The sequence below is a fragment of the Bombina bombina genome, chromosome 2 (assembly GCF_027579735.1).
Source record: "Bombina bombina isolate aBomBom1 chromosome 2, aBomBom1.pri, whole genome shotgun sequence".
Classification (NCBI taxonomy): Eukaryota; Metazoa; Chordata; class Amphibia; order Anura; family Bombinatoridae; genus Bombina; species Bombina bombina.
This window is the reverse complement of record NC_069500.1, coordinates 823,678,753-823,693,425: the sequence shown is the minus strand read 5'-3', so window position 1 is coordinate 823,693,425 and position 14,673 is coordinate 823,678,753. Positions and strand designations below refer to the sequence as shown.

At 34.3% G+C, this 14,673-nt stretch overlaps 1 protein-coding gene across 2 annotated transcripts in view; it reads right to left on the bottom strand.

Annotated features, from left to right (window-relative positions):
* The window catches only part of REXO1 (RNA exonuclease 1 homolog), a 152,155-nt gene extending 138,465 nt beyond the window's left edge, over nt 1–13,690 (bottom strand). Inside the window, exons 1-2 of one of the 2 annotated variants that reach the window (XM_053703089.1) lie at nt 13,465–13,690; nt 5,253–6,841 (exon numbers count right to left, since the gene is read on the bottom strand). In XM_053703089.1, the coding sequence (XP_053559064.1) occupies nt 5,253–6,841; nt 13,465–13,600 (1,725 nt within the window). In that variant the 5' untranslated portion in view covers nt 13,601–13,690. The remainder of the gene's footprint in view (nt 1–5,252; nt 6,842–13,464) is intronic. The other variant, XM_053703088.1, reaches the window with a different exon arrangement.
* Between the last annotated feature and the right edge of the window lie 983 nt (nt 13,691–14,673).

Genomic DNA, 14,673 nt, shown 5'->3' with positions numbered 1-14,673 from the left:
ACTATTGCTGGAATCTTCATAGAATGAATAAGGTTAAAAATAAATTTACACAGGATATAGCCATTCTCACTCTTGATGCCGAAAAGGCTTTCGACTCTATATCGTGGGGTTATCTATTCAATACGCTTGCTAAATTTGGTTTTAAAAATCAATTTATATATTTTATCCAGAAACTTTATAGCTCTCCAATATCTTTCTTGCTGATTAATAATACTCTATCAAAAAAGATTATTTTGGAACGAGGCACGCGACAAGGATGTCCTTTGTCGCCCCTATTATTCAACATTGCATTAGAACCACTAGCTATTAAATTAAGGGATAAGATGGAAGGTATAGTCCTGGGCACACAGACACTCAAATTATTACTCTATGCTGATGATCTACTGCTGTTTCTTAATGATACTAAACATTTGATTCCCCTGATACTGAGGTGTCTTGAAGAGTTTAGCTTATTTTCAGGATATAGGGTAAATTTCCAAAAAAATTAACTTCCTTGGATTAAAAAATCTGCTACTAGTTTCCAAGAAATTCCTTTTAGATCTGTGGATTCTATTAAATATTTAGGTATTCTATTCCATATAAACCCCAAAAGGTGGTATAGCTTGAATTTTATACCATTATTTGATGAAATAAAATCAGACCTAGAACTTTGGATGTCTTTTCCACTATCTCTGAAGGCGCGGGTTAACCTAATAAAAACAATTATTTTTCCTAGACTTCTCTATCCTCTGCAAAATTTGCTTATTTTTATCCTCAATAAAGACTTGAAGAAATTATACTCTTGTATGTCCAGATTTATTTGGGGTAATAAAAAACATGGATATCCCTGGGTCGCCTTATGTTAAAGAAGGAAATGGCAGGATTATCTTTTCCCAACATTAAATGTTATAATTGGGCGGCAATGATCAAGATAGCTATAGATTGGATTACAGAGTCTAGTGTATTTTCTTCCTTTGATGTTGAAAGCTTCTATTGTACCCCGTTTTCATTAAAGGCAATTTTACATTGCCCCCCTAAAATATTACCTAGTAATATCCACAGTCTCATTTCATTCAAAAATATAGTATTGGCTTGGATGAAATGTTGTTCTCTCCTTGAGATAGACCCAAGTTTTTCTAAATTTCTCCCTATCATAGGGAATCCACAATTCACACCAGGAATTTATAACAAGGCCTTCCAAATTTGGAGGCATAAGAATATTAATTTTCTAGCACAGATTTTGTCAGAAAGTGGGCAGATTGTATCTTTTCAAGACTTAGTTTGTCAATATGGCATTCCTAATAAAACTTTTTATGCTTACTTAGAAATACGACATTTTGTGAATACACTGGGTTGTGCTTTCCCCTTGTCATCAGCATGGTCCGAGATTGAGTTATGTTGCTCAAAATTCAGCTTGGGTGATGCTTCTATTTCTTTAATTTATGATGTTATGTTGGCTAAACAAGGTGCTCTTTCTACTGGGAAAATAATTAATAGATGGATATATATTTTTTCGGACATGGATGAAAATAAAATTAGTAGTAGCTTTATTGCTCTCAACCATTGCCTTGTTTCTACGTCATGAAAAGAGTCCCATTTGAAGATGTTTAATAATTTTTATATATCTCTCCTTATAGAATGCATAAAATGTTTCCTACTACAACTCCGAAATGCCCGCGCTGTAGCCTACCCTTGGCAGACTTCTGTCATATGGTTTGGTATTGTCCTAAGATTTATCAACTTTGGCAAAAAATAGGGTTCTGGGTTTCTAATTTGTATAATTTTCCAATTCGATTTACTTTAGACAATATTTTTTTTTTATTTAGCTATTTAGAGAACTCTAGTGCATGTCATAATGCTGTCAATACTATTATATTGATAATAAGACATTTAATATTTAAGAATTGGAAAGCACAACTAGCTCCAAAATTCCCTGTTGTGCTTAAAGAAATTCAGTCACAGATTATTTTTGAATCCTTTCAATTATAAACAGTCTCAGAAAAAAAAATTAAACTTTTTCTGAATGGCTGGCTACCAATAATTAAAGGGACGGTATACTGTAAAATAGTTTTCCCTTAATGTGTTTACAATTGCTTTTTTTACCAACTGCAGAGTAAAAAATGTATGAAAATTAGCTTTTTAAGGTTTATTTGTGAATATTAAAGCTCTGATTTTGTGTTTTCAAGCCACAACCTAATAAAATGGGTTGAGCTTGTAGGTATAATCAGATCTCATTACTGTATCACATTGTGTACATAAACATGTTTCTTAATCTTATATCTGTCCATAAAACAATCACCAGTACTTGGAGAGAACAATGGAAAATCAACATTTTATTACCTTATCTCTGCTATATCCTACTGAGAGTATAATTTCTTCTGCTGGCTGTGTTTACAAAGCTCATCTATAGCTGGGACCTGCGGCCACAAACTTTCAGAATAGGTGGGGATACCACATGCTAAATCAACTATTTCAAATGCCAATATAAGGGTAAAGGATCTACTTGTAAACAATTTAATACACTCGAGCAGGTAAAGTGGATCATTGGGAACAAATTAAAGGGGAGAAAATTTTTGAGTAAACTGTCCCTTTAAAGGGCCACTAAACCCAAAATCTTTCTTTCATGATTCAGATAGAGAATAGAAATTTAAACAACATTACAATTTACTTCTATTATTTATTTTGCTAAATTTTTTAGATATCCTTAGTTGAAGAAAAAGAAATGCACATGGTGAGCCAATCACACGAGGCTTCTATGTGCAGCAACCAATCAGCAGCTCCTGAGCATATCTAGATATGCTTTTCAGCAAAGAATATCAAGAGAATAAAACAAATTAGATAATATAAGTAAATTAGAAAGATGTTTAAAATTGCATTCTCTTTCTAAATCATGAAAGAAAAAGTGTGGGTGTCATGTCCCTTTAAGTCTTACCCAATTAACATTCAAAGACAGATATTGTCCCCTTTCTTGAATTCAGATTATTTTGCCGAGCTAGCTCTGTTAAACTTTTTTCCATCTGACTGGATATCTCTTTACAGAGAGGTCTAAGATATATGCGATGGTGGGGGGGGGGGGGTAAACCCTCCTGATTAAAGATAACTAATGGATATAATTAGGAGAATCTAAGATAAGAAAAGGTGTTGTATGTTCTAATGGAGAATTATATTCTGTTAGGGATCTACTAACGGAAAAGGATAGGGGATTATTTAACCCAAGTTTATTTGGGGGAACTCTTATAGAGTATAGAATAAGATTAATTACCATCTTAAAAGTGTTTCTGGATTTTAAAGAGAAGTTATTTTTTGGCAAGATAAAGATTAAGCTTTGTCTGTGAATTAGGACAATGATTTAATAGAAGAATCCCAATTTGTATTTGCAGTAGCAAAGATGGTGCTGTGTCTCCATTTGTAAGTAATAGATTGACTATAAGTTGTATCTCCATAATATTTATTTCTATATATGTTTAAAATAGATGGGGGGTTTTTGTTTGTTTTGTTTCGTTTTGGGTTTTCTTTGGTGTGTTCGTAATTTTAGTTTAGTTAAAATTCTTCAACAGTGAAGCCTGGTTTAAGGACTAAAGGCTTTAACTACATATATAATTTGAAGTCCCTATTTATCTTTTGTCTATCTCAACCTAGAGAGCATTGATTTGTTTGATATAGTATCACAGTTAAAGAAAGAGTTGGTTGATTTTAGGGCTGCAACAACTAATCGGCAAGTTTGATCATAAAAATAGTTGTCAACAAATCTCATTATCAATTAGGTGGTCAGCGATTAGTCTTAGATTAGGTCAGTTGCACAGCACCAGCTGCTTTAATCTGATGATCTACTGCAACTAAGATTGGGCAAAAAAATTTAATTTATTTTTTTTATCTTTTTTCTATACGATTAATCAGACAATAATCATCCTATTAATCGGATAGAAAAAAAAATAATAAATAAAAATGTTTGCACAATACCATGTGCAGGAGTTCATCGGATTGAAGCAGCTGGTGCTGTGCAATTAACCAACTAATCACTGACCACCTAATTGATAATGAGATTCGACAACTATTTTTATGATCAATCTTACCGATTAGTTGTTGCAGCCCTAGTTGATTTGTACTGATTTAGTGCTTAATGTCGTAAATAGGTCATGATTTGTATTAGCTAAGATATCTTGCAATGTGAACTGCAAATGTCATTGTTTAACCTGTATACACTGTTGAATCATAAATAAATATATATAAAAAAAAAAAAAAAACATTGTATTACCTTGCCTCTTCTATACCCCACTGGGAGTGTAATTTCTGATGGCTGTGTTTACACAGCTTATCTATAGCTTGGACATAAGGCCAGAAATGTTCAGAATAGGTGGGGATACCGCAGGCTAAAACAACTATTTAAAATGCCAATATAAAGGTAAAGGAAGCACTTGTAAACAATGTAATACACTCCAGCAAGTAAAGTGGATCATTGGGAACAAATTAAAGGGGGGGGGGGGGTTGAGTAAACGGTCACTTCAAGATGTAAGGGGTAAATTCTGTGTACAAAGATTTGCAAGAGAATAATTGAATGAATGTCCTTTCCTCAACTCTGTATGTTTATTTTATAAAAAATGTTGCTGAGAACAGGCATGTTATCTCTGCAGATGAAAATTCACCAGTTTTGAGAACTGCAAAACCATGAACCAAAAATGCCCAAAATAATCTTACAAAAGCCTCTGTGAGAGGATGACATTTACCCCAAAAATATAAACATCGCAGCCATGAATATAATATACAGCCACATGCTACATAATAAAACAAACTAATTATCATTTCAGGATGAATAACCTTTGGCTATAAAGGGACATAAAACCCAAATGTTTTCTTTCATGAATGAGATAGAGTAAGTGATTTTAAACAACTTTCCAATTTACTTCTGTTATCTAATTTATTTTGTTCTCTTGATACTCTTTGTTTAAAAGGATACCTAGGTAGACTAAGGAGCTGCTGATTGGTTGTGCTGCACATAAATGCCTCATGTTATTGGCTCACCCAATGCATTAACTAGCTCCCAGTAGTGCATTGCTGCTGCTTCAACAAATTATACCAAGAGAATGAAGCAAATAAGATGATAGAAGTAAAGTGGAAAGTTGTTTAAAATTATATTCTGAATCATGAAAGTTGGGTTTCAAGTTCCTCTGTGTATCTTAATTAGAAATCTATCATTAGATAGATTTTTGTTTAACATAATTAAAAACTCTTTTGTGAATTCATATACTTAACACTTCTTCAGATCATTGCCTTACCTGCTTCTTCATCCGGCCCTTATCCTCTGTCTTTACATCTTGAGACTCATTAAATACTCTCAAACATTCCTCCATTGGGTCAGAATCAGAGTCCAATTCTTTCTCCAAGATTGAGTAGTCTATCTCCATGGAGTCCACTGAAGAAGTTGAAGGTCTTCGTAACGACTTCTTGCTTTTTTTAGTGTCAGTCTGTCCACCTCCATCAGAGCTTAAGCTAGCTCTGTTTGAAATTAGTTTCTTTCCCATTTCTTCTTCACTGCTTTCATCCCCAAATAGGTCTACGTGACTGAGAGATCTCTTTTTTGGTTTAATCTTAGCTTTGACATTGCTCTTATCACGTCCTTTAGACTTTTCATCACCTTTTGTTTCCTTGTTTTTCAGCTTTCCATTTTTTACTTCTACACTTTTAGCCTTTGCTTCACTTTTCCTATTTTTTGATGCATCCCCTACAGATTTTTTTGCTAAATTATCGTTTTTCTTTTGCTCTACATTTTTAACGGGATCCATCTTCTTTTCTGAATGTTTCTTTTCCACTTTGTTCTTATCAGGCCTACCACTTTCAATGTTTGCCTTTTTGTTAACACCTTCTTTATGAACCCTCAATTTATCTTCTACTTTGTCAGATTTTGTCTTATTGTTTGTCTTGGACTTCTTGATCTCTTCCTTGTTCAAGTTACTCTTTTTATGATCTGTATGTTTACACTTGTCTTTTAATGATTCCTTTTGCTTTGCTGTCTTGAGTTCCACGGCTTTGATGTGCTTTTTCTTTGAGTCTTTGCTATGGTTTCTAAAGGGTTTTCCAATATCATCCATATCATATTGTACAGCTATTTCTTTTACTTCCCGTGAATGTGTATTTTTATCTGCAAACTTGGGGGCTCTCACTATGGATGAAACTTCCTCTTTTGTGAATAAGGAGGGAGATTTAGAAGCACTTGGACAATACTCTGACACGGTCTCTTCTTCTGAATCAGAAAACCTTGCAACCATTAGAGTCTCAGAGGCTACTCTGCAAAATTTCTTAACTGTAGGTGTGTAGCCATCATCTTGGCTAAGTCTTCGGTTTCTTTTAGTCTCCCTCTGCTCTTTAGCCTTGCTTAAGAGCCTAGCTGAGTAGTTTGACATAGGGTCATATTCCATGTCTGTGTGAGGCTTTGAGTTATCAATGACATATTTATTGGCATTGCATTTAGGGACTGGAGTCACAGTGGTGGGAACATACTCCATGAACCGATTCTTCTTTTCACCCTCATCAGAATCATCTAGTGTATATTTACATAACACTTTTCCTGACTGCGTAAGCGGTGTGGGGTTATAGCCTGTGCTACTGCTTTTCTTGTAGCTACCTGGATCATATTCCAGTGAAGAAAATTTAACAGTTTTTGTTGAAATGACCAAAGGTGCACTATAGTCCTTCTGCGTTCCCAGCAGTTTCTCATATTTGCGCTGCTCTCTTTCCACCTCACTTTTAACTGCCTCAATGGCTTTGTTGACTCTCTCCAATTCCAGAATATCCAAGCTGGGTTCAGGAATGCCCCCTGATAATCCATCATCCAAAGATGGGAGATCAGGATTGCATGGGTCATACTCTGAAAGATGAAAGAGCTCAACTCAGTTAATCATGTAAATATTATGGTGAGTATACAGTTATTCAAGAATATTTATTAAATGAAACTTACTTAAAAAGGACGTGAAACCCAAAATATTACTTTCACGATTCAGGCAGAGCATGCGATTTGAAAAACTTTTGAATTTGTTTCTATTATCTAATTTTCTTCATTCTCATGATATCCTTAGTTGAAAAGTATATCTAGGTAGATTCAGGAACAGCAATGCATTACTGGGAGCTAGTTGCTAATTGGTGGCTGCACATAAATATCTAATCATTGAATCACCAGATATGTTCACCTAAAAACGTCCACTATTTAAAAGATTCATATATTATTGTCCAATGATATGGCTTGCTATATCCCACAAACCTTGGATTCTTGAACTTTAAATTTCATAATCAAAGTTTTATATCTATACACTGGAGCCCTTGTCTGGCTTCTATAAAAATGTAGCTGGCTTTTAGGTTTGATATACATTTCTCAAGCTCTAAGCAAGACCATTCATTGAAATGGACATTATAAGCAGGTACATTCAGGTACACACAAGTAGAGTGTTATGTATAAAGATATAAAAGATAATGCATACAGAATGCCAACACTTGTGCAAATGAAACTGACCCCACCTTCTAGTTATTTCAGTATGATATTTGTTTTATTTTCTGAATATGCTATTTTCTCACTCAAGAAGTAATCAGAAGTCTGACTAATTTTACACATGATAAACTTCTACAGACTAATTTTACACATCTTCACATCACTTCTACTAACATTACTGCCTACCAGAGTCTCAATCTAAACAAACACTTTCTGACTTGTCTGCTAAAGGAAAGGACCTAGAGTTCAATAGATTTATCCCCCTAGAACACTCACTTGTGGGCTATTATTTTGCAGAATGCAAATTCAGCACCAATCTTGGCTACACATTGGGTGAACCAATCACAATTTAGCATCCAGTAGTGCAATACTGCTCCTAAGCCTACCAAGGGATGTTTTTTTGTTAAAGGATGCCAAGAGAACAAAGCAAATTTGATAATAGAAGTAAATTGGAAAGTTTTTTAAAAATTGCATGTTCTATTTGAATAATGTTACATTTTGACTTTTCTGTCCCTTTAACAACTTTGTTTCAAGTCACCCATTTTCAGAATTAATACTATGACAATATGACATCTTGAAATTAAATTTTGTAGAATAACCTTGTATCATTTTGGAGATATGGTCTCTATATGGAGCTGATTGCCCCATACATTATGAATGTATCCAACCTTTCTTGTAAATAGCTGACCTCTACTACGGTCTACTAATATATAACATTACAGCAACCCCACTAAGTCTCTATTATATCTTCCCTAAGAAACTCTTAAAGTGATGGTAAACTTTACATGTTTTAAAATTTAGGTCAGGTATCTAAGCAATATTTTACTGGGGCTTTAATTGATCACTTCTAATGAAGATGCGCTTTAACTTACTTTTTAATTTAGCCATGCAATTCTAATACCCCACACTCTGCAACCTTTTCATTCACCAAGCTAATCACAAAGTTCTCTTTAATGTCCAGTATGGTATTCTGATGTTTAAGATTTATTTTTTGCTACCTCTAAGCTCCCAATCATTCCTATTTCACCTAATTATTAAAAGGGACATGAAATTGTAAAAAAAAAAAAAAAAAAGTTTAAAGGGATACTAAACCCCAATTTTTTATTTCACAATAGAAAGCATGCAATTTTAAGCAACTTTATAATTTACTCCAATTATCAATTTTTCTTTGTTCTCTTGCAATCTTTATTTGAAAAGCAAGAATGTAGAGCTTAGGAGCCGGACCATTTTTGGTTCAGAACCTGGGTTGCACTTGCTGATTGGTGGCAAAATGCAGCCACCACCACTATCCAGGGTGCTGAACCAAAAATTGTCTGGCTCCTTAGCTTAGATTTTTTTTACCAAGAGAAAGAAGAGAAATTGATACTAGAAAAAATTAGAAAGTTGCTTAAATTGCATGCTCTATCTGAATCAGGAACGTAAAAATGTGGGTTTAGTGTCCCTTTAATGCAATCAAAACGTTATAAGTATTTTTCCTAATTACTATTAATGTTTTTTGCTCCATTTTCTTGCAATTTCCAAGTAAAATATCTTTCTTTTCCAAGCTTCCGTTGGGACTTATTATGCGAGTATGGCGTTTGTTCACAACAATATGCATGCGCAGATGGTGCCGCTGATGTCCCCGTTCCAGCTACAGCAGCCTCAGAGGTTCAGACCTGCACTATCTATACCAGCAAGTATCACAGACTTCAGGAATGAATAGAAGTTAAATATCTCCAAAGTATTACAATAATACGTAATCCATAAAATATAATTGTAATATTAGTTAAATATAACTAATTTCATTCAGCCTGCGAGAGCCCAGACATTGTAAAGTGCGCATGTGCAAAGCCATTAGTAATTGCTGGTAGGAATTTCTTAGAAACATAGATATTGACGGCAGATAAGAGCCATAGGCCCAGCAAGTCTGCCCGACCTTACCTAACAGTATAAGCTTATCTAGTTCGTAGGATAGCCTTATGCTTGTCCCATGCATTTTTAAAGTCCCCCACAGTGTTTGTTGCTACTACCTCTTGAGGAAGTTTATTCCATAAATCAATCACTCTTTCTGTAAAGAAGTGCTTCCTCAAATTACTCCTGAATCTACTACCCTTTAGCTTGAGCTCATGACCCCTTGTTCTTGAATTTTCCATTTTATGTAACATACCCACAGCCTCAGTTTTACTAAACCCTTTAATGTACTTGAAAGTTGCTATCATATCACCTCTTTCCCTTCTCTCCTCTAAGCTATACATATTTAGGTCATTGAGCCTATCCTGGTAAGTGTTATTTTTTAGACCATGTACCATTTTGGTAGCCCTCCTTTGCACAGATTCAAGTTTGTTAATATCCTTCTGAAGATATGACCTCCAGAACTGCACACAATACTCAAGATGAGGCCTAACTAATGATCTATAAAGTGGCATAAAAACCTTACTATTTCTGCTGCATATACCTCTACCAATACATCCAAGCATTCTGCTAGCCTTACTCGTTGCATTACTACATTGTTTACTAAGTTTTAAATCATCTGAAATAATAATTCCCAAGTCCTGTTCCTCATCTGTAACAGTCAGTAAAGTGTCATTGAGTCTGTAATTAACATTTGGATTTTTCTTCCCTAAATGCATTATTTTACACTTTGCTGTGTTAAACTTTAGATCCCAGTTGTTTGTCCAATCCTCCAATTGTTGTATATCACTTCTCATTTTGTCTACCCCCCCTGGAATATCCACTCTGTTACAAATGTTTGTATCATCTGCAAAGAGACATACTTTCCCCTGCAGCCCTTTGCTGATATTGCAGATAAATATGTTAAACAAAACAGGCCCCAGAACTGACCCCTGAGGAACACCACTAGTAACAGCCCCCTCTGATGAATGAACTCCATTTACTAAGACACTTTGTTTTTTGTCCTTAAGCCAGCATTCCACCCAGTTCACAATTTTTGAATCTAGACCAAGGAGATACAGTTTGTGAATTAGTTTATTGTGTGGGACGGTGTCAAATGCTTTGCTGAAATCTAGATATGCTACATCAACTGCTCCACCCTTGTCTAATACTTTTGTTACATAATCAAAGAAGTCAATTAGATTAGTCTGACATGATCTCCCTGAAGTAAAACCATGCTGATTTTGGTCCTCTAAATTGTTTGTCTTTATGCAAGTCATAATTCTTTTTTTTTTTTTAAGAGGCTTTCTATTAATTTCCCTACTACTGAAATTAAACTAACTGGCCTGTAGTTGCCAGATTCTTCTCTACTGCCCTTTTTATGAAGAGGTATTACATTTGCTATCCTCCAATCTTCAAAGAGTTTGGTGCACATGCGAAAACCTAACAGTACTGTGGATGCGGTCAAGAGAGAGCACAGTCGGTTACAATATTCAGAATTTAGAAAGATGATTGGATGCATATATTTATGTTGGAACAGTCCTTTTTCTTGGGCTGTATTTAGTGATGTCACACTTTAAATACAATTATTTATTTTCAACCAAAAAGAAAAAGAAGCTTCGTTTTCAAAAACTATTAAGTTTGTTTTATTGCTCTTCACTTTCTAAATCGAATTATATATTTTGTTTAAAATACATTTTTCACTGATTTATAATCCTAAAAGCGGTGTTTGTTCATGTGAAAATTATAACACCTACAATACAAATCGTTTTCTGAGTGTTTACATTTCTCTAGGTATCTGTACCCAATAATGCCCATAATATTTACCATCTATATGCCCTCTAATTAATATGTTGCATTTTAGAATGTTGTCAAACACAGATACAGGAAAATATGTAAAAATGTACATTTCATTGATTCTGGAAACAAACTCCCTGTGCTGTACAACTATATACCTAAACTACTTTAAAGGGACATTGTACACTAGATTTTTCTTTGCGTAAATGTGTTGTAGATGATCCATTTATTATATAGCCCATATGGGGGTGTTTTTGTAAAAATGTATAGTTCTGCTTATTTTTAAACAACAGTGTGCTGATTACCAGAGTCATAACCAAGCCCCAAAGGTTTAGATGTATACTGATGTATACAGACTTCACATTGCTTCTGTTTGTATAATGGGTCTATTCATATGCAGGGTAGAGTCTTATCTAAGCCCATTTCAGTGGGTGTTCCACTGGATTTTTATATCAGTATCTGTGCATATTATGTTTTATAGCAGTTTCTATTACATGTAGTTAAAATAAAATTGGTGCATACTGTCTCTTTAAGGATAGTAGCTTCTGTGTGTGTGGTCACACCTCAAAAACTGTTTCTGCAAACATTTTTTTCCCTAAGACACTGCATCTTGCTGATAACACTGAATACAGCCAGTAAGGAGTCTAACGTGCTATCTTCTAGAAATAATAATTTGACACTACATATGAAATAATATAAACCCAAACTAAACTATTAATGACTGCAAAGTTGCACAATATATATCACCCAATTATTACACTAGTGAAATTTGTGGTACAACTTGGAAATTACATATTTCAATATAATATATACTTTAGTTTGAAAACCAAATTAATGCAAATTATCAGCTATTACTATAATTATCACAACACCCTGGTGACTATCTTTTCCCTTACTCCACTAATACTACCCAACCCATAAAAATATAGTGGCCTAAAATTGGAGCACTAATCAGAAGCTAATAAATAAGCTATACCACTTAAACGGATAGTCTAGTCAAAATAAAACTTTTATGATTCAGACATGGCATGCAATTTTAAACAACTTTTCAATTTACTTTCATCATCAAATTTGCTTTGTTCCCTTGGTGGTATTTTTGAAAAGCTAAACCTAGGTAGGCTCAAAATGTTGAAAACCGCCTCTTAGCTCAGAGCATTTAAAAAAAAAAAAATCACAGTTAGACAGTACTAGTTCATGTGTTTCATATAGATAACATTGCGCTCACTCCCGTGGAGTTATTTAGGAGGCTGCACTGATTGGCTAAACTGTATGCCTTTCAAAAGCACTGAGATAAGGGGGCAGTCTGCAGAGGCTTAGATACACAGAGGTAAAACCTATATAAAAATAACTGTGTTGGTTATGCAAAACTGGGGAATGGGCAATAAAGGGATTATCTATATTTTAAAAAAATAAAAATTCTGGTGTAGACTGTCCCTTTAATGGTACTCTTATCAACTGCAGATAGAAGAAAGCTTGAATTGGACCTGTCAGGATTTGAAGATATATATATATATATATACACACACACACATATAAATATACATACACACACTATTTATCCAAACTGCTGCCTAAAGGAAGTTATATTTTTTAATACACATACTACCATCAAAAATATATTACAGTACTGTAATCAGAAAGATGATAGTTGATGTTTTAAATAAATATAAACTATTATTTGCATTTTAGAATATAAATTAAAAAAAAAAAAAAAGATTAAAAAACTCAGGCAGAGAAAATTATGATTTAGAGGGGGTTATAGTAATTTTGTATTTAAAAAAATAAATAAAAATGTTTGGATTCTGGAATTCCAGATTTTGGGACTTGTACATTGTATACACACACCTGTCAAATGTGCATAAAAGCACCTATTATTATTTTACTAGAATAGAATGACCTACACAATAGCTGAATGAATCACACTGTTAATTATATTATCATAATATTGTGCTTCATAAAACTTCCCTAGCTGTCACATACCGCTGCAGCTTTTTCTAGATGTATTAAGCATTGACTGCCACAGTTGACTGCAGCATCTTCTAGATCTAATAACCCCATGGGTAAAAATAATAAGTGGCTGCAATTAATATAAATTCTTATACAATAAAATAGACGACCACCATATGGACTTAGGGCTCCTTATAGTCCTTTATCTTAGGACAACACAACTACCACAATGAAGTTATTTTATGACACCTATAGTACTGCTGGACATACACGCAAGTTACATTTGCTATTATTAATTAGCACTGTTATAGTTAACTAATGGTTGGCAAAAAAAATCGTTGTTTGGCACTCAATGAGTTAATGCGACAGTCCTCAAACAAAACAAAGCAGCTCACCAGCTCCAATTCGGACCCCTCCACTACTCTCGCTTCCGCTTGGCCTCCCCCTGTGCTTAAAATGACAATGAGGCCGCCGACAACGATCCCCAAATGGGCACTCAATACTCCGGAAGTAACCCGTGCTCTTCAGCATCCTATCCTCCCCAGAATACGGTCACCGGGACAACCGAACCGCCGCCATACTGTAAGTGAAGACATAGGGGGCAGGTTTGGGGGAGCGGCTTCTCGGGGTCCTTACAAAAGGCTGTCTTCAAAAACCGCCTGTATAGGGAAAAAAGGCCTAAGTGCGTCTCCATAACGACAGAGGCTGAAGTTTGCCATGGTAACGGCCCCGAAAGTTGCTTTAGAGTTGCAAAGGCCTCTATAAAGTAGTTGGGAGAAAACACAAGTACAATTAAAGGTATATGCTATTCCTCTTTATTTTACGTTGACTTACTAGAAATTGTTAGCTTAGTACATTGAGAAGAGCTTATATTAAAAGTGGGACCCCATCTACGGGCGGATATTAATCGGATACACGTTTACAATTCGTGAAAAACGAGTCTTGTAAAACTTTATCAGAACGTTTCTGATAACCTTTATAGTGCACGCCACCTGCATGCTCTATTCTCGAAACCTGATCGCGTTGTCTTCCAGTGCACGCGGTGACACTTATCGTGACGCAACTTTCACTAAAGCCTAAGCCAGTTTACTTATCAAACTGATACCGTATGTATCGTGTTATGTTATGTATATCACATTGTCACTTCTTTTGCAAAAATAATTCCTGTTCTCCTCAGAAATCACTAAATTTATTTTGTGGATTAGTAAGAGTTTTCATTTAGGTAACATTTTTTCTTTTCATATAAGTTTTTTTGATACATATTTGACAAATCAAAAAGTGGTACAATAATATTGCAACATTTCTTTCAACATGTTACCCATAATGTTACCTATGTAATAAAACACAAACTAACCATTCTTGTCATATAATCACAATCTCCTATCCTATATGATAATTTTGTCATAATTCAGGCATTTTTTTAGGGAAATAATTTTCAAACCGCAATCATTGTATCACACATATTTGAAATATATATATATATATATATATATATATATATATATATATATATATATATATATACAGTATAATTATATATACAGTGTATAAATATATATATATATATATATATATATATATGATAGCCATTCAAAGTATGTTTT